General features: G+C 42.7%; 3 protein-coding genes across 8 annotated transcripts in view; all 3 read right to left on the minus strand.

Annotated features, from left to right (window-relative positions):
- LOC311053326 (non-structural maintenance of chromosomes element 3 homolog) overlaps window positions 1–598 on the minus strand; it is an 8,745-nt gene extending 8,147 nt beyond the window's left edge. The window contains exons 1-2 of one of the 2 annotated variants that reach the window (XM_084068792.1): window positions 527–598; window positions 39–120 (exon numbers count right to left, since the gene is read on the minus strand). In XM_084068792.1, coding sequence (XP_083924918.1) covers window positions 39–104 — 66 coding nt within the window. In that variant the 5' untranslated portion in view covers window positions 105–120; window positions 527–598. Of the gene's footprint in view, window positions 1–38; window positions 254–526 lie in introns of those variants that run through there. The other variant, XM_084068791.1, reaches the window with a different exon arrangement.
- Window positions 599–1,289: 691 nt separating this feature from the next.
- LOC311053004 (6-phosphofructo-2-kinase/fructose-2,6-bisphosphatase-like) lies at window positions 1,290–20,185 on the minus strand. 4 transcript variants are annotated; one of them, XM_084068350.1, is made up of 15 exons: window positions 20,163–20,185; window positions 16,120–16,477; window positions 12,106–12,231; window positions 10,447–10,543; window positions 10,170–10,236; window positions 10,002–10,076; window positions 9,703–9,759; window positions 9,244–9,365; window positions 8,143–8,350; window positions 7,132–7,278; window positions 6,865–6,969; window positions 6,579–6,708; window positions 5,253–5,315; window positions 4,792–4,856; window positions 1,290–3,443 (listed from the first exon to the last, which is right to left on the minus strand). In XM_084068350.1, the coding sequence occupies exons 2-15, from the start codon at window positions 16,190–16,192 to the stop codon at window positions 3,384–3,386; spliced, it is 1,395 nt and encodes a 464-aa protein (XP_083924476.1). In that variant the 5' UTR covers window positions 16,193–16,477; window positions 20,163–20,185; the 3' UTR covers window positions 1,290–3,383. The 4 variants fall into 4 exon arrangements, with proteins under 4 accessions (XP_083924476.1, XP_083924478.1, XP_083924477.1 ...); XM_084068352.1 differs by lacking the exons at window positions 16,120–16,477; window positions 20,163–20,185 and adding exons at window positions 12,623–12,715; window positions 19,281–19,980; XM_084068351.1 differs by lacking the exons at window positions 16,120–16,477; window positions 20,163–20,185 and adding an exon at window positions 14,180–14,332.
- The window catches only part of LOC311053003 (neural cell adhesion molecule L1.1-like), a 50,262-nt gene continuing 48,987 nt past the window's right edge, over window positions 20,125–21,399 (minus strand). For both annotated transcript variants that reach the window (XM_084068348.1, XM_084068347.1), the window contains exon 27: window positions 20,125–21,311. In XM_084068348.1, coding sequence (XP_083924474.1) covers window positions 21,050–21,311 — 262 coding nt within the window. In that variant the 3' untranslated portion in view covers window positions 20,125–21,049. The remainder of the gene's footprint in view (window positions 21,312–21,399) is intronic.

The raw sequence follows: 21,399 nt of genomic DNA on the forward strand, positions 1-21,399 counted from the left end.
ATAGAGCCTATAGACCAAGTTAAGTTTAGTTCCTTTACCCGTTTTCCTCTTCCTCTGCCCTGACTCTGAGGCTGGCTCTGTCCTCTCGACCTCCTCTGTGACATGGTGGCCACCGTTTAGCTGATGGACAAATACAGCACAAACAAAATCTCAGGTTGTGAAGATGTTTATCAGTTGTAGCGATGACAGGAGATGGCGTTAATTATCGACAAACTCTACGCGCCTGACACCGGCTCACACACCCACAAAAGACATGCATAGAACCCGAGGTCAGACTGATAAGAACCAGTATGCGTGCAACCAGTATGCGCGCAACCCCATTCTATCAGGTCTCGCTAGGACGCGCCTCACCAGCCAACACACAAGAGGGGGTTGGGGTGTGCTGAAACTAGCGCACCCCGAAACCTGGTTGAGAATTGATTGCGTGAAACAATCACCTGCTGTGCATCCAGTCTCAATGTTGGTAAACAAATAATACAAAAATAATTGTGTGTTAAGTTGTAGGAATAAATCCTCAGACACTCACTTGTTCGTTAGTTTGCAGCGTGGACAAGCAGACATCTCCTTCCGCAAAACAAACTCCCTCTTCTTCTTCTTCTTCTTCTTCGGTTTTAAGGCGGGTCGCAACCATTTGCTTTTAGGTGCATACCGCCACCTACTGTACCGGAGTATGTAGTCTGACTCCCTACACCAAGGGTCTTCAACAAGGGGTCCGAAAAGTCTGTTGCCCTAGGTCATTAAAAAGCTATAAATTGATTCTGTGTATGGTAATTAATACAAATACATGTGCTACAAGCTCATGTGAATGTACAATTATGCAATTTATCGGCAGCCATATTGGAAAATATGCTGCCATATTGGAACCTAATATTATTTTTTCTATCTTACTTGGTAGAAATACCTTCAGAACATATTCTCCTATATTAAAATAAGGGGGAAATCAAAGATTTATAGCCCCAGCAAAGTGAAATAGTCCAAAATGTTGACCCAGTTGCAGCCATTTTGAAAACTGGTGTTGGCCATCTTGAAATCTTAGGATTTTTGCGTGGCCAGAGGTTGATTATCAATTAGGGTCATATGAAGGACATCTGTGCCAAATTTCTCGTATCACCAAGTGCACTATTGTGTATTGAAAACGGCAATTTCCCGCCGTACTATATTAATAAATCTCTTTGGGAAAATAACAAATTCACTCATTGTTTTTGTTTCTTTTGTTTTTTAATCCAACGTATTTAATATATTTTGAAAATATGAAATATCTTGTTACACATTACATGCAATTTCTGCAGGCCCTCAGGACAATACTAATAAGTAATTGAAATATGTAGCCTACTGTATGTAAATAGACAGAAAAGTTATCAATTTAACATTTATTGCCCAAACTTTATGAAGACAGTGTTATATTTTTTACACCAATGTTTGCATACTTAAGTTTCTCTCATTTTTACACTTTGAAATGCTAGTAGCCACAGACTACAAAGCTTACTATAAAACACAGACACAGTCACTCACAGTTACAATAGCTTTACAAGTCTGTACACCTGTTAAAATGTTATGAGTTGATCACATGCAGAAACAATAATTTGATTCGCTACTATTATACAACAATATGATTTTATTTATGTTTTAAATTAATAAAATCTGACATTCTTTAAAACTGTGTTTACCAGTTTCACTTGTCATATTGGAGAATAATAGGTAAGATTGTCCTTCAGCAACTCAAGGGAAGCTAGTGGCTTGCTGGCATTGGTAGGCTGGTCTCTATTAAAACCAATGTGTATGACTGGCTACATTAATCACTGGTTTCAATGAGAAATGTTTACATGCCATTTTCAATTCAATAAAGTAACACCATCCTAAATGTAAAATGTTAAGGAATCCCACATCAGTATCACCTGTAGAACCCAGACCTGAAGGATGGCAAGTAACTGATCAGATAGAAACTACACTAGATTGAGGACAGAATTTTACAGACTATAATATACAATTATTCACCAACATTCTGTTATACAATTATCTTGTTAAATCAGAAATATGAAGACATATCCTTTCGAATTGTTTAAGAATATTAAAAAAAACTAATCTGGGGTGCCTGGTGCCAGTTAGTGCACTAACCATATGCTTCCTGTGAGTCGCGAGGGCCCCAGGTTCGAATCCAACTAGCATCATATCTTGCATGTCTCCTCTCTCTCTAACATAGGTGTCCTGTCTCTACACGCTCTTATCTAAATAACAAGCATAACAAATGTCCCCCAAAAGTAATGTTTCAAAAATATTAAAAAGTTGCATCACAACATCACATTGGTAACAGATTCCCTTTAGGTCGCAATCCACATGAGGTAAAAACATAAAAACACATAGTTCATTATACATTATGTACATTAGGCTTTATCCTCACAGTGTGTATGTGCATGTACATTATGTGTGTGCATGCATGTCTGCAGGCTGCATAGTTTCTATTCTGATACCATAAAATAATCATAATTGAGGCACATAGTGGTATGGGGCAGTTATGGTGTAGACTCTGCCTTATCGGTTTGCCCAAAAGGACTGTAGGTCTTTAAAGGTGAACTAAACCAAAGGGCCTGGCAATTATGTGGGTTTGCTGTCATCTAATGTTAAAAAATCATCAAAAGGCTAAGTTGAGCTTGGTACAATGTGATCATGCTCACAGAATTGGCACAAAAGAGGCTTATGGTTTATTTCCCATTTAAAATGCAGAGTACAGACAGAGCACTCTGTTGAGTACCGTTTCACTCCTATGACAACAGTATATTATGTCACCATTGCAGTGAGTTACCACGTCAACTCCAGGTTGCCTCTTACTTATTTTAACTGAAGACCAACAAAACACCTACTTCAATCAACTTCTGGCCAGATTCTACCTTTTGGCTACTCTTGGAATGCAACAACTGTAAGTTAGTAAGTAAGTATTGCAACTACTGTATGTTGGCTCATTACACACAGTTTGATATGGCATGACTAGTGAGTTGCATTGATAAAATGAAGGTGAACGGGAAGTACAGGGTAAAGGGAGAGAGGGTTGAAGGAGGAAGACATCGAATTATATGTATCAAGGCGGTGCATTCAAGAGTATCCAGGTAGATATCCGGGTAGTTTGGCCAGTGTTTAGCTACAGAGGTTCATGTCTCACAGAAAAAAGGAACCCTATTCTTCATATAACAGCCACTGTAGGGCCCAGCAATATAAAGTGCATTATAACTGAAATAGCCTGCCATCTGAGAAATGTCATGTTTTCCTTTTTTCACAAACCAGGTTAAGAATTTTACAACAGTCACAGCAACAAGGATGGCTATGATTATTACATTGAATAAAACAATAAAAAAATCTCTGCCTTCCTAGAAAAGAACTCCTCCCACTGGTTAGATGTGGTCAGGAACAGTTTCTAGAGCCTCCACTGGGTTTCTGTCAACATCCACATTCTGAAAGGCAGACAAAAACAGTGGTGATTAATATGTGATTGTGTGCGTGCGTGTGTGAGATCAGGTTTATTGGTAAGTATAAGACATGCAGTAAGAGTGAGAGAGAAAGGGCATTATTAGTGAAGGGAGTAAAGTCCCACAGCTTAAACTTCTGGGACTTTTGGAAACTGCAAAAAGCAATATTCGTAGTTAACACATTATGAATATACTATGTGTGTGCCTTTGTGCTTGCCATTGCAATAGTGAGAGTGCGTTACCGTCACTCCTAGCATATAAACACTGTGAGTGGTATGCCCTGCTTATTACTGACTGGTATTTGACTGTTGTCTACCAAATGAAACCTACAGTACAACACAGTAAAAAAAAGTTTTATATGTTTTTGGAGCTTATCTATGAAAATCCTGGTGTTTTTTTCTCTTAAGCATTATATGGGTTTTTACCCCCAAAACTAGCCTTAAGACGTGCGGTCTCTGTGAAAGCAGGTGTGTGGCACGTGACATGAAATTCAGGTACTGCGTTGAGGTGAGTGTCGTCACCTGTGAGGATCAGCAGAGCCTGGTTGGGTGAAGAGCTCCTGAGACTATAAATAGTGTGTTTTTTGGTGTGTTCAGTGCTGCTGGGTCATACGTTTTAGTGTCAGGTCCTGTCTGTCAGTTAGAGTCAGAGTTTATGTTCAGGTCTTATGGTTATATTCTACTGTGTGCTGAATGCTAAGTGTACTTGGTGTCCAAGTAAAGTCTGTCAACTGCATCATTGTTGTCTCCTGGGTTTAGTTTTAGTTCCTGAGTTCCTAAGCCTTCTGGTTCCTGACAGTGTCACAGTATAAGAGCAGAGAAGGACTCGCACACAGGAATAAAGACATCAGACTATAGGTCTTGGTTGCATACAGTATAAAAGTCTTCATTAAAAGATTCGGGTCTGTACATGGAGTAAATGCAAGGGACTAATACACAGGAACTATCGTCCAATAGTCTGATCTCTTTATTCCTGTGTGCGAGTCCTTTTCTGCTCTTATGTAACTTTTTGCCTTGACTGCCGCACCAGTGAGAAAGACAAACAAAGGACAGTTTTCTAAAAAAGGCACAGCTCAAGCCTACTGGTCTGCTGTGCAATGAGAAGACATACAATTATAGTCTATGGGCCCCATTTCCGCCGGTGTCTTACCCAACAGCCAATCTACCAGCTCACAATGTTTCAATGTAGATGTAGAACTATTTGAAAATGTTTTTAAAAATAGTAAAATGGCAAAGAAGTTTATGGATAACGGGTAAGGCACTGGCGAAAATAGGGCCCTATGTGCCAAATGATTAATTCTCAGTACAGAACATTGGTTAGAAGTATCACTCACTTCTGGTTTGTCCCTGTGAGTGTTCACAGCGTCGACATGAAGGAAGACTGACTCTACTTTACAACCTGTGAGAGAACAAGGGAGAGACAGAGACCCATATGATGGATGTGAGAGGAGGACATGAAAACCTTACTGGCACAGATCTGCCACGTAACAATCTTTTCACATCAACAACCCCCAGTTTGACATGCATTAGGCCATGGACCCCCATTTGACACGCATTCTATCTCTGGGACCCTAATCTACACTGAAAATCCTCTGTGTTAATTTAAGTCTGAGCATGAACAATGTTCCCCATTTGTACCCTCTTCGGAGTTACAGACCTTTGGTTCCTAAACATCAATCATTTAGCTGGGGACCCCCCTATAACCTCATCAAGGACCCCACATTGGAAATCAATGCTCTAATGTGTTACAAAATAAATGGACAAAGTGGCAGAAATAGAAGGTATTGAGACTGACCGTATGCGACTGGGGTGAGTTTCAATACTGTGTGCAGAGGACACTTCAGGTAAGGCAACTCATCTGCAGCATAGGGAGACAGAGAAATTAAATGCTGGACATAAATTTGGGTCATGAATATTACTAATCTTCATAATTCGGTATGTAAGCATGACATTTTTAATGGTTAATGGTTTAATCCGAGTATCAGCGTTATGTAATTTCAATATAACAGGAAGTCAGTTCTGTAGCTTTTAGAAAGTCTTCTAGACTAAAAGTCAAAACGAAATAGAGAATAAAGAAAAATGCAAAACTAAAATAACCTTAATGTGCAGTTCTCAGTATAGAGGTTGAGCTCACTGTTACATGAATATTCATTAACACATGTGTTAGCTTAGCACCACCGCTTTGGTTGTGGAAAGAATGCATGGGGAACCTAACTTATGTTTCACATACTGTATATACACAACAAGACACCAACTCATAGACTTTTTAAAGACAGAGAGCGTTGAGTGTTTCAAAATCATGGCCAACAAGATGTGAATCAGAGGTTACAGTCAGAGTGCCAAGCTCTTCAACAGCCCCATCCACTTTAGACAACTATTTTCCTTCTTAGAGAATAAACGGCCCACATCCAATAAAATAAAGGGTAATGGGTATTTACTGATCCCCGAAGGGACATTACTACTGTATTTGACCCAGCAGTGTGCTGCTCAGATGAGTGCTCTGGGGGAGCAATTAAAGACCAGCTTAAACAGCTTTTGTGACCATATCTAGATGTATTTCCCAGTGAAACAAGAGCTGGGTGTGTCTCAGCCAATCACAGTGATGAGGGCAGAGGGGTTGGGTCGGTCGTTCAGTGGCTGAATCAGTCAGCATCACGTTCAGCTGAAAATCCCTTCCCCCTGAAGACGATTTAATAAAGATGGAATTTTGGAGACTTTTGATATAAAAAATAAACACATGAGGCATCTATTGTTAACTATGTCTCTATTATGAGTTTATGACCCTGGATATTCTCTAAAAGTGTGAAAACCCAATTCTTCATTTAAATGTCTTGCTCAGGGACACCTCATCATGAAGCCCGGAGGAGCCGAGGATAGAACCATGGGCATTCCGATGCCGCTGAGTTCAATCCTTCAATCTTTGGCTTTATAGCCCAACCTTGACATAGGAATGTCACTAGCAGAGCCCTTTGAATGGTTACAGGTGACAAATCTCAACCCATTGTAATGGATGAGCGTGTGAAACTTCTCTGGTCTCCCCAAAAAAATATTTGAGATTAAAACCTGGGGACATGTGTAACACGATGATGAAACTTGAGATGTTGTTGTATAATCGTCTCACCAGCGCTCTTGTCCAGAAAGTATGCAAGCAGACATCGCATGACAGCTTGATGACAGATGACCAAAACATTCTCCTGTCTCTCCAGTTCCATGATGACTGGCTCCAGGCGCTGGACCAGGTCTTCGTACGACTGGGGCACATGCACAGAGTTAGCACATATGCACACATACAGGCACACAAACACTGTAAAACGTTATCAAATGTCTGTTACAGCCCGACAGGAAAAGCACCGTTTATAGCAGCACTCTTGTTCTGTGAGGGACAAGTAAAGAATGTGTTCCCTCACCTCTCCTTTGGGATATCGGTAACGGTACTTGTCTTGGTCTCTCAGTGCAAACTCCTCTGGGTAATTCTGTTGGATCTCCTCGTACATCATCTCTTCACAGACCCCCTGAAAGAGCAAAGGAGAGCTGAATATGTCTCTTTCAAATATGTACACTACACTAATAAGCCATTTACAATAAATGGCCCCCAACATTTGCACAACACTGACCCTTTAGACAGAGGGGGCAAAATGTAATGAATGATATTCACATATTACTGTAGCACTCACAGCGTCTATCTCATTAAGGGCCTTCCACTGCTCATACTGGACCCCCAGGCCCTCTGCAGTCTGAATGGTTCTTTTCATATGGCTGGTCCACACCTTCAGGTCTGGGATATTCTGGCCACGCATGTAAGTACCCAGTGCATTGGCAAACTGAGAGAAGAAGAGACATACCGTACACATCAAATATGACACAAAGGTACATGGGTATCCAGGCATGTAGGAGGTTGTTGGGATCCCTGATGAGTTTAATTACAGAAATTAATGTAGACAAAATTAATCACTATTAAACAGCTCCTCCGGTTTAAATGGAAACAAATAGACAGCAACGCCCACAGGTGACACCTAAAAGTAATGCCTGATTTATACTTAGTTGCGTGCTATGTCATGCACCAAACATAGAGGATCACAATGCATCGCATAATGACACTTTGTGAGCTTGTAGATCTGATTTTTATTTTTTCTGATATAGTATGTGACACCAATGTGCAACTAATGTACAATTTACGTCGTAAATCAGGCATTGCAATGTTCACGATGGGCAGGTACACAGCAACTTGGCGACATAATAGACAATACAGTTGCTGCCGGTGTAAGTGTAGGGTAATACAGCCTGCACTTTGTTGCCTTCTATTCGCAATCACAATCGCCTGAACTGTGATGAACTGTGAATTACTATAATACTTGTCTTTGCTGGGCTTTTGCGCTGCTAAATATGGTATGTGGCAAATATCTTATTCTGTGTGCACAAAGTAGAACGAACATTCCGTTCTGTTGAGACCAAAGGGCAGCAAGGTAAAGATAGAATGGCTGAACAACCAATGTACTGAGAGACACTGAGACACTCTTCAGGTGTCAAGACATACTCTCCAATCAAATTAGCCCAAGTTTGAGACAAATATCAGTACTGACATTATTAGTAATAATATTAGTAGTAAGCATGCATTGGAATTACCACGACATAACTTAAACTTACAAACACACACACACACACACACACGCTCAAAGACTTCTGACCTTGAGTCCACGAGGTGACAGACCAGAGTCTCCCCCGATGCGGCCTATCACGTTGAGTTCGCTCTCTCCATGTCGGCTCAGGTAGATGGAGCGCGGCGTGACATGGATGTTCATCAGGTAGTAGACTATCCTGCTCTGGATGTGGTCCTGAACCCGGTTCACCAGATATCTGCTGCCCACGTTGAAGATCTTGATGTATGACAAGTTCCTGCATGGAGAACAGAAGAGTGTGGGGGAGGAGTTAAGACAGGAAGAATATATATAGATATATCACAAATCGTTGCTGTCGGGCAGTATCCCCATATTTTGTTTTTTGTAAATGAATGCCCTACTTCATCATACCATAGTGTCACAAAAGTAGCAAGACTAGCCAATCTACCAGCTCTGCTATTTAAAAACAATGTTTTAAGAGAAAGTGGTTAAGTGTGTCTGTGGGTTTTATAAATATTTAAACAATGAAAAGTATTAACAAATGCTTGTGATGGATACATTGGAATACAGGTTATTTTTTCCATTTCCTGAAAAGTATTTGTTTTGGACCTATTCGGTTTCCACCTGACAACAATATACAGTAACTAGCAATTAATTTGTTGTATTTTGTGAGGGCCGCAACCAGAATGGTGGTCACATGTTAATTATGTGTTGTGATTATTATGTTCATCTTTATACCTACTCTTCTCATATAGTCTAAATTAATCTACACTCATCTCATCTATTAATCATCTAGTCTTATCTTTTTTTCTAGCACCTTAACTAACGTCCAAAAGTATATCATGCACAGTATACATCTGCTGCTATGCTCACGCACCTTTATATCTCAGGTACCATCTGTAAATATGTAGATCATTTGTTGTTTTGTTTTTTCTTGTTTGATCTCCTTTCCCCCCTTGCTCCCCCCCCCCCCTTCTTCTTCCCTTTCTTTCTTCTATGGAAATAACGATACGATGGGAAAAATGCACGAAAACGAACTTCACCCACTTATTTACTTCTGTAAACCTGTGATGTGACATTAAAGCTGAAATTTGAATTCTGATTCTGATAGTCTCATGACATTTACTTTCATCTCATGTAGTCTTCTGATTCATAGCCATCTGATCATACCTGTCCTTGTCATCATTCAGCGGGACATAGGTGACCTTGTAGCATTCAATCCGCTTCAGGAAGTCAGCCACTGCTTCTTCCTTGTCACAGTCCACATAGTCTGGACTGCTCAGCTTCACTTGCTATGGGAAGAGACAGAGACAGAGACAGAGACAGAGACAGACAGAGCAGGAAAGGAATATGAGGTCAGATCACCATATGTCCAGTCAGTATACCTGGCTCTGGGCCAAAAAATAAATAATCTCCCAGCACATGACTTGGCAATATCAGATTTTGCTCTCAAGCAGATCTTGGTTAAAAATAGATATCGTGCAGCGATCTTGGAACTGCACAAACAGTATGTTCACAAATACACACACACACACACACACACACACACACACACACACACACACGCCTGCGTGCGTGCGTGCATGGGCACATGCATAAACACACATGCATGCACAGATGAACACTTACTTTGATATTCGCAGCAATGATTTCGGGATCGTCACATATTGATTCAACAAAAAACACCTGCAGAGGCAGGAGAGGAAGGATGAATGAATGAGGTGATAGGAGGTAGGGGAGAAAGGATGGATTAATGAGTACATAGGAGAGGAAGGATGGATGAATGAGGGGAGACAAATGAGAAAATTACATCTGAAAAACATCTGCGTTGATACTTCTTTTTACAGTAATTTCACTCTCAGCTTTCAACTTCTAAAGACAACAGATCAAAGAGCGCACAACACACTCACATGCGCACACATACTGACCTTGTATCCGTTTCCCTTGGCAAAGCTGAGGATAAGCTCTCTGCGTTCTGATGTAGTATTAGTGGCATCAAACACCTAATTAGGCACAGAGAATAAGAAATATATGATCATATATGATTTATTCTCAATTAAGATTACCAGGCCTAAAAAGGCGTCTGTTTTACTCACCGCCACCTGGCCTTGCCCTCTGGTAAAGTAGGCACACACATCTTGTAGGGCAGTGATGGCACAAGCCCTGTAAAATTATTATAATACACACTTCAATAACATATATGTTTTAACAAATACAGTTTTACTTGGTTTCCCTCCAACAACACATTGTTGAATCAGTTAATTCCCCAAAGACTACTGTAACTTTTGATTTCTTAATACTCAAATGTTATTTGATTGGTTAACCCTACACCCTCTGACATTATTCAAAATAAAATGTGTGAATTCTCCATACTTCCGTATTTTCATGGCCTCTTCGTTGTCTGGGCTGAAGAACTCATAGTTGTTGTAGGAACGCGTGGCATCTCTCCTGTACTGCCCAACATTGAATACTGTCACGGGAAGAGGAAGTGACATCAGAAAAGCATGCGATTGATTACTTTATTAACAGTTTCACAGAAAGTACAGTTTAATACAAATACAATGCTAAAAGGATTGAACCCAAGAAAGCACTATTGCTTGTTTCCATTGGGGTCCTATGTATTCAATTCATTGACACTGATAGATCTATAAATATGTATGTATTCATCAATCTGATTTAAAATATATGTAATTTGTATGTGCTTGTTCATATTTGCTAGCCAGCCTGCCTCTTGTGTGTCAGTTTGGTTGAACATCCTGGGTCCCTCAGGCAGTGCCTGCAAGTTTGTTTTTGTTTGATGGCTCCTAGTATATGTCAACAATATTAGATAGTAGGTTAATATTGTTTACAGATTTGATGTCACGATGAACTTGGGTTGCCAGGGAAACAAAGCAAGATGGTCAGTTGACACTGACGTGATGACGGAAGGCGTCAACCCACCCTATGTGTATAATCTGATCTCTGTTTAAACTTCAGAAGAATATATCTGGAACCACGCTTTTACGACTCTTGTAAGATCTCTGCTCTGGAATAAACCCCAATATTATTTCAATAAGAATTTTTCAGGGGCCAGTTCCAAATTGCAGCCACCCTTAAGTGCTCTTTTAGAGCGGTTTTGAAGGAGAGTAAGCATTCACACTTTTGTATGACTGTTGGTGGGGCATTCCACATTTTGGTGGCATAGCAGTAGAACGAATTTAACCCCTTGTTTGCGCCAAATTTGTGTTGAACGTGATTTATGGAGCTCCCTCTGGTGTTGTGTTTGTGGATGTCTTTAACGTTTTTGAAGTAGTTTGACAGGTACATGGGTGTCTTTGTATTTGAGGTGTAGTGTATCTTGTAGACCACCAGGCCCATTGTAAGTTGCTGTACTCTGTCCTTTACCCTGAGCCATCCCACTGGTTAGATGAGTTGTAGGTGTGAGGCCAAGTAGCAGCCTAACAAGTTTGTTTTGGGATGTCTGGAGCCTTGTTTTTAAGGCCTTTGTGGTGCTATGGTACCATGTGCATGCATAGTCATAGTGACATTGGATGAGTGCCCCAGCTAGACTCAATGTATTCCTACTGACCAGTGAGGAGGGGACAGGGTTCCGTTCACCTCCACCACCTGTTCTCTCCCCTCCAGATAGGATTGCATCCAGTTCACTGATGTGCTATCAAAGCCGGTTGCTTTTAGCTTATCAATCAATATAGAGTGATTTACGGTGTCAAATGCCTTTTGGAGGTCCAGGATGACCATGCCGCAGTATTTGCCCACGTCCACCTCATGTTCGATGTGGTCGTTCAATAGTGCAGGCATGTGTCGGTGGAATGAGATGTTCCGAAGCCAGATTGGAATTATTTATCAGTAAGAGACGTTTCAACCTGTTCATAAACTATTTTTTCTATAACTTTCGAGATAGAACTAAGAATAGAAATAGGGCGGTAGTTGCGATGAAGTCTTATTGTATAATAACCCCTGTAAATAATTGTGCGTTTTTTTTGTTTGAGTTCCATCGTGTGTCTGAGATGTTCAAGTGCACTGTAGGCCAACCTTTAGTAGGAACTCCAATCCAGTTGAGATATCTTGTGAGCTTCTTGGAAATATAGGTCTTTCCCCGGGCTGGGAGACCCACCATTACTAACATGGTCGGGGAGTTAGTAAACTGTGGCACAGATGCTGAAACAGACACAGGCAAAAGGGAGAGATTGAGAGATCAACAAAAAAGAAAGAAAGGTGCATTTGATTCTGCTGTTGATGAAAGCAAGATAATAAATCAAATTTATAACACTTAATAAGAGCACACACATGCACACACATACACTCCAATGCACAGACAGACACGCTCACAGCCTTGACCTCTGGGGTGAATGACCCTCAGGTCCCCTACAGTGAGGGACACTGTGTTCCACGTAACAGTTTCAAGAACCTCAGACTTGAGCAAACAGGGCCCAAAACGGTGTGAAACTAAGCTGCCCTACATTCAAGCGCATCTAAATCAAAATGACATATACTTATTACAAGTATTAACATGTCAGATGTGTGTCTGTGTATCTGTATAAATACTCACAGCCTCTCCGTCGACTCAGCTTGCTATTCATCCATGGAACCCAGATCTTTTGAAGTGGATTCTGAGTCAGTTGCGTTTCTTTCTTGGACATGGCTGGAGGAACTGCACAAGTGTGTGAGGGGGTCGGTCTGTGTGGTGTGAGTGTCTGTGACAGATTGAACACGAGAGCGAAACAAAAAGAGTCGCCCAGGTGAGTGCGTGTGTGAGTGTGAGAATGGGATTTTGAACTTTTCAGACAGTGAAAAGGGGGAGGAGCATATACTCATACACGTGTCTGTGTCGACATACCAGAACTCCGGCTCAGGATGAGACACTTCCAATTTGACAGGCAAGCTGTCACTAATGTTAATAACAGTTTTTTTTTAATTGATTGAATACTTTATTAACAGTTTGAAGATTGTACAGAGGTATGGTTTACAAAGATTGTTAAAAGGATAACACAAAAATCCATTGTGGTCCTGCAACAACCAATGGTGATAACCTCATTGTGGGCAGTCCACAGTAAAAGTGATGCTGCCACTGAAGCTTTTCAACCGGGAAGGCAGGACGGCATACCAAGCCCACTCCAGTTGAACCAGGAATCTTAAAGGAGTTCCTTATCAAGAACAATCTCAAGGAATTCCATTGTTTTTAATACAGTATACAGGGGCTTCACAGTTGCTGTTGTTTACCTTTATTTATACAGGTGAGGACAGGTGAAGTCCCATTGAGATGCAAGATCTCTTTTCTGAGGGAGCCCTGTGTAGCACTGGTTAACAGTGTTGCATCACAATAAGAAGGTCCCAGGTTCGAACCCTGGCAGGGCCCCAGGGGCCTTTATGTGTGGAGATAGCATGTTCTCCCAGTGTCTGTGTGGGCTCCCTCCATGTGCACCGGTTCCCATACCAAAACACATGCATGCTAGGCAAGATACTGGCGTTAGAACTGAGGTTGGTGCCTGGCCGGTGTGCTGTGGCAAATGCAGAGGACACATTTCCCCTATGGGGAATAATAAAGTATAACTTAACCTTACAGTCTCTGTCTACATGAGAGGTATCTGGGCATTCTGTGGTATCCCATATTCAACTTCGGGGGTGGGGTATTCAACTTCGGGGTTTTTTCAGAGAAAAATAAAAATTAAGAAGGAGGGGCAGGCAGGCGGGGAGGACTGTGACAGAGAGAGCCTCCTGGAATGTTTGGTGTTGTTTACTAAATGTCCATTAGACACTTGGCCACTGGGGATGGAATACATAAATATAGACTACTCAGAAGATGTCAGCAGTCTGTGGAAATCATCATCACATGGACCACATAGCCACATGCACACACAAGGGGAGCGAGAAAGGGTAGAATAGAAAACCTTCAATCTACACAGGTCTGTAACACAGTACACCGAATGTACAAATGGAACCAGACGCACCCCCCATTTGTGCACTCGCAGAGTTATGCTTATGGGGGTCCCTGAAATTAAAAAGCTTGACAACCACTGGTAGCATTATGAGTCACATCTCACTCTGTCATGCTGCATTTCATGCAATGTGACGCTCAAATCCATCCAGTAGCCTATTGCCACCTCACCTGTGCTCTCACACCGGATTCGCCGCTGGACCGGTGGTCTCTTTTGCTCCATTCTTGTGCCCGCACACACGGATGACAGACACCGGGCGGGGAGTGTGTAACACGAGGGTGTTCGTTCCACTCACTCTTTCTGCCCACACAGTCCCAGTCCACTACAGAAACACCATGCGGCGTTTCCTCCCCCCAAAGGACACCCGACACCCCCAAGGAGAAAACAACAAGGATGAAAAGAGGGGGGGGGGGGGGTTGCGAGATGGACACTTGGACAGAGTGACAGAGTGATAAACAAACCGAAATTCAAAATTTACTTGAGTAAAAGTACTTGCACTAAAATATACTTAAAGTAGTGAAAGTAAATGTACTCATTATGCCGAATGTCCCATATCACAAGTTTCCAAATGTATAAAAATGCTTTGAAAACAGCAGATCTACAAGATCACAAAGCGTCAGCTTGTAGATCGGCTATTTTCAAATAGCCTAAGTATAGTGGTGAAGTGGTTAATGTATGTTTTGCAAGTAACTAAAGTTTTAGAATAATTGTAATGGAGTAAAAGTACAATATTTGCCTCTGAGATGTAATGGAGTAGAAGAAAAAGTATTGAAAATGGGAAATACTCCAGTGAAGTCAAAACACCTCAAAATTTTACTTAAGTACAGTACTTGAGTAAATGTACTTTACACCACTGCGAGACACACACAGAGAAAAAGAGAGAGAGATCGAATTGCAGAGCTGCCCACACATCATGTGTGTGAGTGTGACACACTCACACACACACACATGCACCATGACTGCCACCACACTGGGTTGCGTAAAAATCACCCAAGTCCCCCATAATATGGCCACGCACGCACGCACGCACAAACACATACAAACACACACACGCTTGATAAATGTATAGGACTCTGTGGGAGAGCCCGCGTGCTCTCCATTGTGTGTAGATGACTTAAATGGGTCACCCGTTGTCAAAATGGACATGGTCAAAGTCAGCAGTCACACCGTTGTGGGAATGATGATATTATGTTCTATATGTTGGTATTATAATCTACACACACATGAATTAAGTGCACAGCGTGTCACTCAGTCTTCAGTACAGATCCCATAGTCCGGAGGGGCACTGACGTTAATGTTTAGCCGTCTAGGTAAAAGTGGTCTCTAGGAGTTGATAACAACCCACTAGCTTACTCCTAAATATACGTTTAAACCCATAGCTAAACATGTAGTTTCGTTGGAGTTTTCATAAAATACAACCGTCCGTCAAGCCCGTTTGGAACCTCACTCTCCACGATAGCTCCGAGATGGGTCCCTACAGGTAGAGTCTGTCCAAATGCAGTGAAGATCACCTTTTTCGCAACATCGTATACAAAAAGTAAAGGTAGTCCAGGACACCTACAGATGTTTGCAATTTGTCCGGAACGTCAAATTTAACCAACGGGGTTGAGAAAAACGTTTAAATTGCATATTTAGTCAGCCTGTGCCATGTTTTCTCATTCAACCCGGACCGGGAAGAACCCCCGACGGCAGGTGCCAGTACTGCTCCCGATTTGGCTACAATGGGAAAATATGGCACACTGGCACAGGCTGACTAAATAAGCGTTTTAAACGTTTTTTAAGCCCGTCGGTTAAATGTTATTTCCGGTGAAATTGCAAACATCTGTAGGTGTCTCGGACTACCTTTACTTTTTGGATATGATGCTGCGAAAAAGGTGATCTTCACGGCATTTGGACGGACTTAACCTCTGCGGCACCGGAGACAGCGGGACCTCGTCTTGGAGCTATCGTGGAGAGGGAGGTTCCAAAACGGGGCTACCGTCCGTCTTGTATTTAAACAGGCTCGACTACAAATATGCACAATGTCTCCCCGGCGACAACCAACTAGCCAATCGCAACGCGGCCGTCTGCTCTCCGGGCTATGGGATGAAGACTCTCTACCTTCGCTTACCGTGTGGTCGCTGGAACCGGGCCGTCCTCCCCGTGTCCCTCTGCCCAGGCTCGGACACGTTCATCATCATCATCACCACACAGTGCAAAATGTACCCTGGGCAGTGGGGGTCAGGGGTGTGTGTGTGTGCTTCGCTGCTCCGTTGCTTGATGTGTTGCGACGGACGCTTGCTTTGTGTCGCTGTCGCCTGTCGGCAAGGCAAGCCCCCCCCAAAACAATATATCTCAATATTCACCACTCCGCTTGCTTCCTCCGTTTTTAGTATTCCATCGACAGGCTGGTCGCCCACCGCCTGTAAGCTGCGTCACGACAGGATCTTAACCCCTCACTACCGAATTGCATGCCGTGCTTTCCCGTTCTGCAGGCAAGAGCGAGAACACGGTGTCTCAGTGAGTTAGGACGTAGAAACCGGTCCCATAAGCCACCACGCCTCTCTGTAGTCTAGAACAGTGGTTCTCAACCTTTTCATCCCGTGACCCCCCCAAAATAATCATATTTGAACTGGGGACCCCCCACCCTGATAAGCAAACCTTTTCAGCCTGTGACCCCCCCCCCCAAAATAATCATATTTGAACTGGGGACCCCCCACCCTGATAAGCACTTGGAATGTATAGGAGTTGAGGCATTACATTTTCGGTTCCACAGATAAATATTGTGAAAATAGCAGATCTACAAGCTCACAACGCCTAGCAACGCGAGGCGTTGTGAGCTTGTAGATCAGCTATTTTCAAAATGTGTGCCTCTTTCTTATATTATTGGCCAATGTTTGACCAGTTTTTATTGTATAGTTTGTTGATTACGTGCAGTAACGGTCATTGTCTTTTTTTGTTTTTAGGTATTAAAAAGGTCTTAAAAGTCCTTAAATGGTCACTTCACTGTCATCTTTCCCCCCCCCGAATCATGTGGACTCCCGACTTACAGGTTGAGAACCACTGGTCTAGAATGAGATGAAGAGTGAGTGTATGTCCGGATTGGATGTGTTGTTGTATCCACACATCAACCCAGAAGGTCAATCAAGGGCGGGCTGAAAGTGAGAGGACTAGTCCTTGTAGCCAGGTCCTGCTAAGTTACTGCATACATAGCCAAAAGTAGGAGTGAATTACAATGAGAGAACTTTCCTGTCCCACTGCATTCCACCAATCAACATTCAGCTCTCTATCTCTCCTTCATTCATGCACAAACCCACAGACATGATCACAGACACAGTATAGCTATCATCACATTGATTGGTTATGTCAGCATACAGAAACGGATTACATTTTCTATCAGACAGATTCTGTCTATGCATGCTCATGCAGATATACTCTTAAACACACAAGTTGACATCACCAAATACCAAAAAAGAAGAGAAAGCATGATTAAGATATGCGTAGTCCATGTTATTTATTAGTTGACTGTGCAGGGTTAGTAGTTTAGATACGGTACAGCGCACAATGCAACAAGCAGGTTCAATATCAGCACACCCCTGTATCTCAGTACACCCTGCCAGCCCACCCAGCACATGTGTATTTGTGTATGTGTGCGTGTGAGTGTGACTCCAGTCTTTTTCCTCCCTCTCCCATCACACACACATACACACACACACACCCACACAAACCATGGTTTCCTTGCCACCTGTAGTGTAATCTCATATGTCCCTGCTACTTCAGATCTTGTGATTTATAGATTGGGTCTATTGTCATCAAAGTGGATTATTCACCATGTTATTGATTGTATCATCACCACTGACAACACCAATCACATTGTCTGTACTGATAATAACACAGCTGTGTTTGTTAGTATTATCATTATTTATACCTAAAGAATTTCCCCCCTTTTTTTTGTTATTGTTTTCTATGCCATTTTTACCCCAGCGCGTTTATAGTTATAAAAGAAGGCTGCGACAGATAGACAGACAGATAACCAGACATACAGGCAGACGCTTGGACATATACAGTCAGCATCAGTTTAAGAGCATAGAGGCAGCGGGAGGGGCAGCACAGAGGAGCTGGGGCGTGCCTGCCATATACTGTATTAATAAAGGCAATAAAATGTGATAACTGCAAAACATGATGTGGATGGGTTTTAGTGTAAATGTTCGCATCTGTATTCATTAGTTTACTGTGTTTGGCGTGACACTGGACATCCCCAAAACTCAAAGATTGGTCACATGAGTCACACACACCAAAGATGTGCCAGTTTCCACCCTGTGACATAAAGTGGTAGTAACATGAGCCAACGTGGGTTGTCTTACAGGAGTCAATATCGCCTCCTCAGGCAGATTCCTCAAGTCCTCCTCTGCCCACCCCTGATAAAAGAAAGTTCAGACCTGGGTCAGAAATTATGGGAAATCCTTCTTTGTTTTCCTGCTTCATCTATGTATTTGACAGACTGAGCTCGTTCAGCATCGTGGAGCCATTATTAGCAGCTCCTGTAGTGCAAAGAACAGCTTTTTAAAATGGATTTCCAATAGCAACCCACCCAGGGCTGCACAAGACATCAAATTGCATTCAGATGCATCTTTCCCACCTCCATAAGAACAGCTTTGCCTTGGCGAGTCGTATAAACATTTATGACATTATTTAGTAAATAATCAATAATATCTGCTGCATCTCTAGTGCTATGAAGAAACTCAAGAACGGGGAGGGGCAGTTATTCTATGATTCTAGTCTTTTCTAAAAGTCTCTGGGCTACTAACCAACACGTGAGGAACAGGTCAACCTAATAGGAAAAAAGATGGTACAGGTTGGGATAGTATGATACATGGGCTACAGCAGGTAAACATAGGGGTGCATTAGTACAAAATCAAACGGAGCAACAAATTTAAAAAAGATTACAATTTGATCTTCTCTTAAAAAAAATAATGAAATTGAAAAAAAAGAAAAAGACAATCTCAAGGTTCTATTTACATTCAGAGAATGATATGTCATATTCTCTTTTTCAAACGTTCTTTCTGCCACCGGTCCTCCTCTCCTCTTCTTCCCCTCTCCTCCTCCTCATCCTCCCTCCCTCTCCCTCGGTCTCCCCCTCCATCCTCCCTCCCTCTCAGAGGGGCCATGAATGTTTTGCTACAGTGGACGGCCCCTCCACATGAATTCCGTAGGCATTGGTGTCATGTATGCAGTGTGTGTGTGTGCGTGAGTGCGTGTATGTGTGTGTGTGTGTGTGTGTGTGTGTGTGTGTGTGTGTGTGTGTGTGTGTGTGTGTGTGTGTGTGTGTGTGTGTGTGTGTGTGTGTGTGTGTGTGTGTGTGTGTGTGTGTGTGTGTGTGTGTGTGCATATGATCACATGAGCACCTTCCTGTTTGCAGACACACCTTGTGCCTGCAGGTAATTGCTAAATATATGGGAGGATAGCTGGAATAACAGGCTGGATGGGCAGATAAATGATCAACGTATGAATGATGGATGGATGGACTGACGGATGAATGAATGATGGATGGGTGAATGGGGTAAAGAGGAAGGAGAGGAGGCAGTACTGGACTCTCTTTAAGGCAGTTAGTTCTCACATCGCTGCAAGCCATGGTGCAGGGATGAAGAGTGTGAACAATCACTCTCACTCTCGTACGTGCACACACACATACAGTACACCAAAATGTGCACACATGCACACACACACACACACACACACACACACACACACACACACACACACACACACACACACACACACACACACACACACACACACACACACACTCTCTCACGCACACGCACACACACACACACACACACACACACACACACACACACACACACACACACACACACACACACACACACACAGTCAAACGCGCACGCACGCACGCACATGGAACAAAATCAACCTAACTAAAGGATTTGTAAATGCCATAAGGGGACATGCATCTTAGGTTTAGGAGGCTTACTGTACGTCCACACACACCATAATAAATAGTAACTCATTCCTATACACATGCACGTAAACACAAATAAATAGTGCACAGTACAAAGTAAACAAAGCCATGATCATGAGTCTTGTGAATCACTTCATAAAAATAAACAATGTATGCGTTTTCATAAATGTAATTTATGCAAGATTACTTACAAAGCACGTAGAAAACAAGAAGGCTGCACAAGAGTTAATGTAACAAAAAAATCTACGACATTAAGATGGTTGTACAAGCCATGGTGTGGACAGACGTTTTGGTCAGTGATGAGATGAAAGACTTTCGACGGCTCTTCCTTTTCATCCAACCCTTCATTTTCTCCTCTCCTTCATTTTCTCCTGTCTTTGCCTATACTCTCCCCTTGCACTATCCCCTCCTCCTCCTCCTCCTCTCTCTCTCTCTCTCTCTTTCTTTCTCTCCTTGTCTTAAGCCTGATTTATATGTCATTGTACGATGGTGTCACTCACCGAAAATAGCCAATGTACAAGCTCATCATAATGCATCGCATCGTGACACATTGTGAGCTTGTAGATCGTCTGTTTTCAGGGAGCGACACCATCGCACGACAGAGTATGAATTAAGCATTACTCTAGTTTGATAAATGGAAAGGCATTTAGGATTCGTATGTTTCTGTGTGTGTATGTGTTTTCGTGTGTCGTTTCTGTAGGTGGTTGTAAACGAAGTAGAAGGGCCGAGACGATCCCGTAAACAGTTTCATGACATACACCTGTGGAATGTAATGAAGCTCTGCGTGTTCGTATGCCTTGTTGCGTGCCTGTGTGTACAGTTGTTTGAATGAGCATGGACGTGTGTATGTGTGTGTGTGTGTGTGTGTGTGTGTGTGTGTGTGTGTGTGTGTGTGTGTGTGTGTTGAGCCAAGTGTGTGTCCTCAAACTGTATTGTTGTTACAGGCAGTGGAGTCAGGTCTAAAGAGTGGTCTGTCCCTTTGTGTCTTGGTGCAGGCAGTCAGACTGTGTGTGTGTGTGTGTGTGTGTGTGTGTGTGTGTGTGTGTGTGTGTGTGTGTGTGTGTGTGTGTGTGTGTGTCTAGCTGGGACGATCCAGGATGGTTGACATGGATGGAGCGATAGGAGGAGGTGGGACCGGGTTGTCAGGGGAAGCGGGGCCAGAGCTCTCGTTGCCGCCGTGGGGTACGGGCCCCCGGCCGCTGTATTGGCCGATGAAGGAGCCGTCCTCGTTGAACTGGATGTCCACGCTGTCTCCATACTCAGCCAGAGAGTCCTCACTCCCCAGCTTACTCTCCGGACACAGAGACGGCTGGCTAGCTGTGCGCTTCTCATCTCCATCGCTGCAAGATGAAGAGAGAGGGAGAGTTGAGAGACAAAGCATCTAAACATTGACTAAATTCACACGGTGGATCTTTTGCGCTGACGTCA

This window comes from Gymnoscopelus microlampas (genome assembly GCF_963454915.1).
Source record: "Gymnoscopelus microlampas genome assembly, chromosome: 10".
Lineage (NCBI taxonomy): Eukaryota > Metazoa > Chordata > Actinopteri > Myctophiformes > Myctophidae > Gymnoscopelus > Gymnoscopelus microlampas.

Coding starts and splice junctions, on each gene's coding strand:
- LOC311053004 (XM_084068352.1), bottom strand. CDS start 19,620: ATGGCTTGCAGCGATGTGAGAACTAACTGCCTTAAAGAGAGTCCAGTA. Junction 7,279..8,142: donor TGTCACCTCGTGGACTCAAG/GTCAGAAGTCTT, acceptor TTCTTCTCTCAG/TTTGCCAATGCACTGGGTAC. Junction 6,709..6,864: donor ACCGATATCCCAAAGGAGAG/GTGAGGGAACAC, acceptor CATGTGCCCCAG/TCGTACGAAGACCTGGTCCA.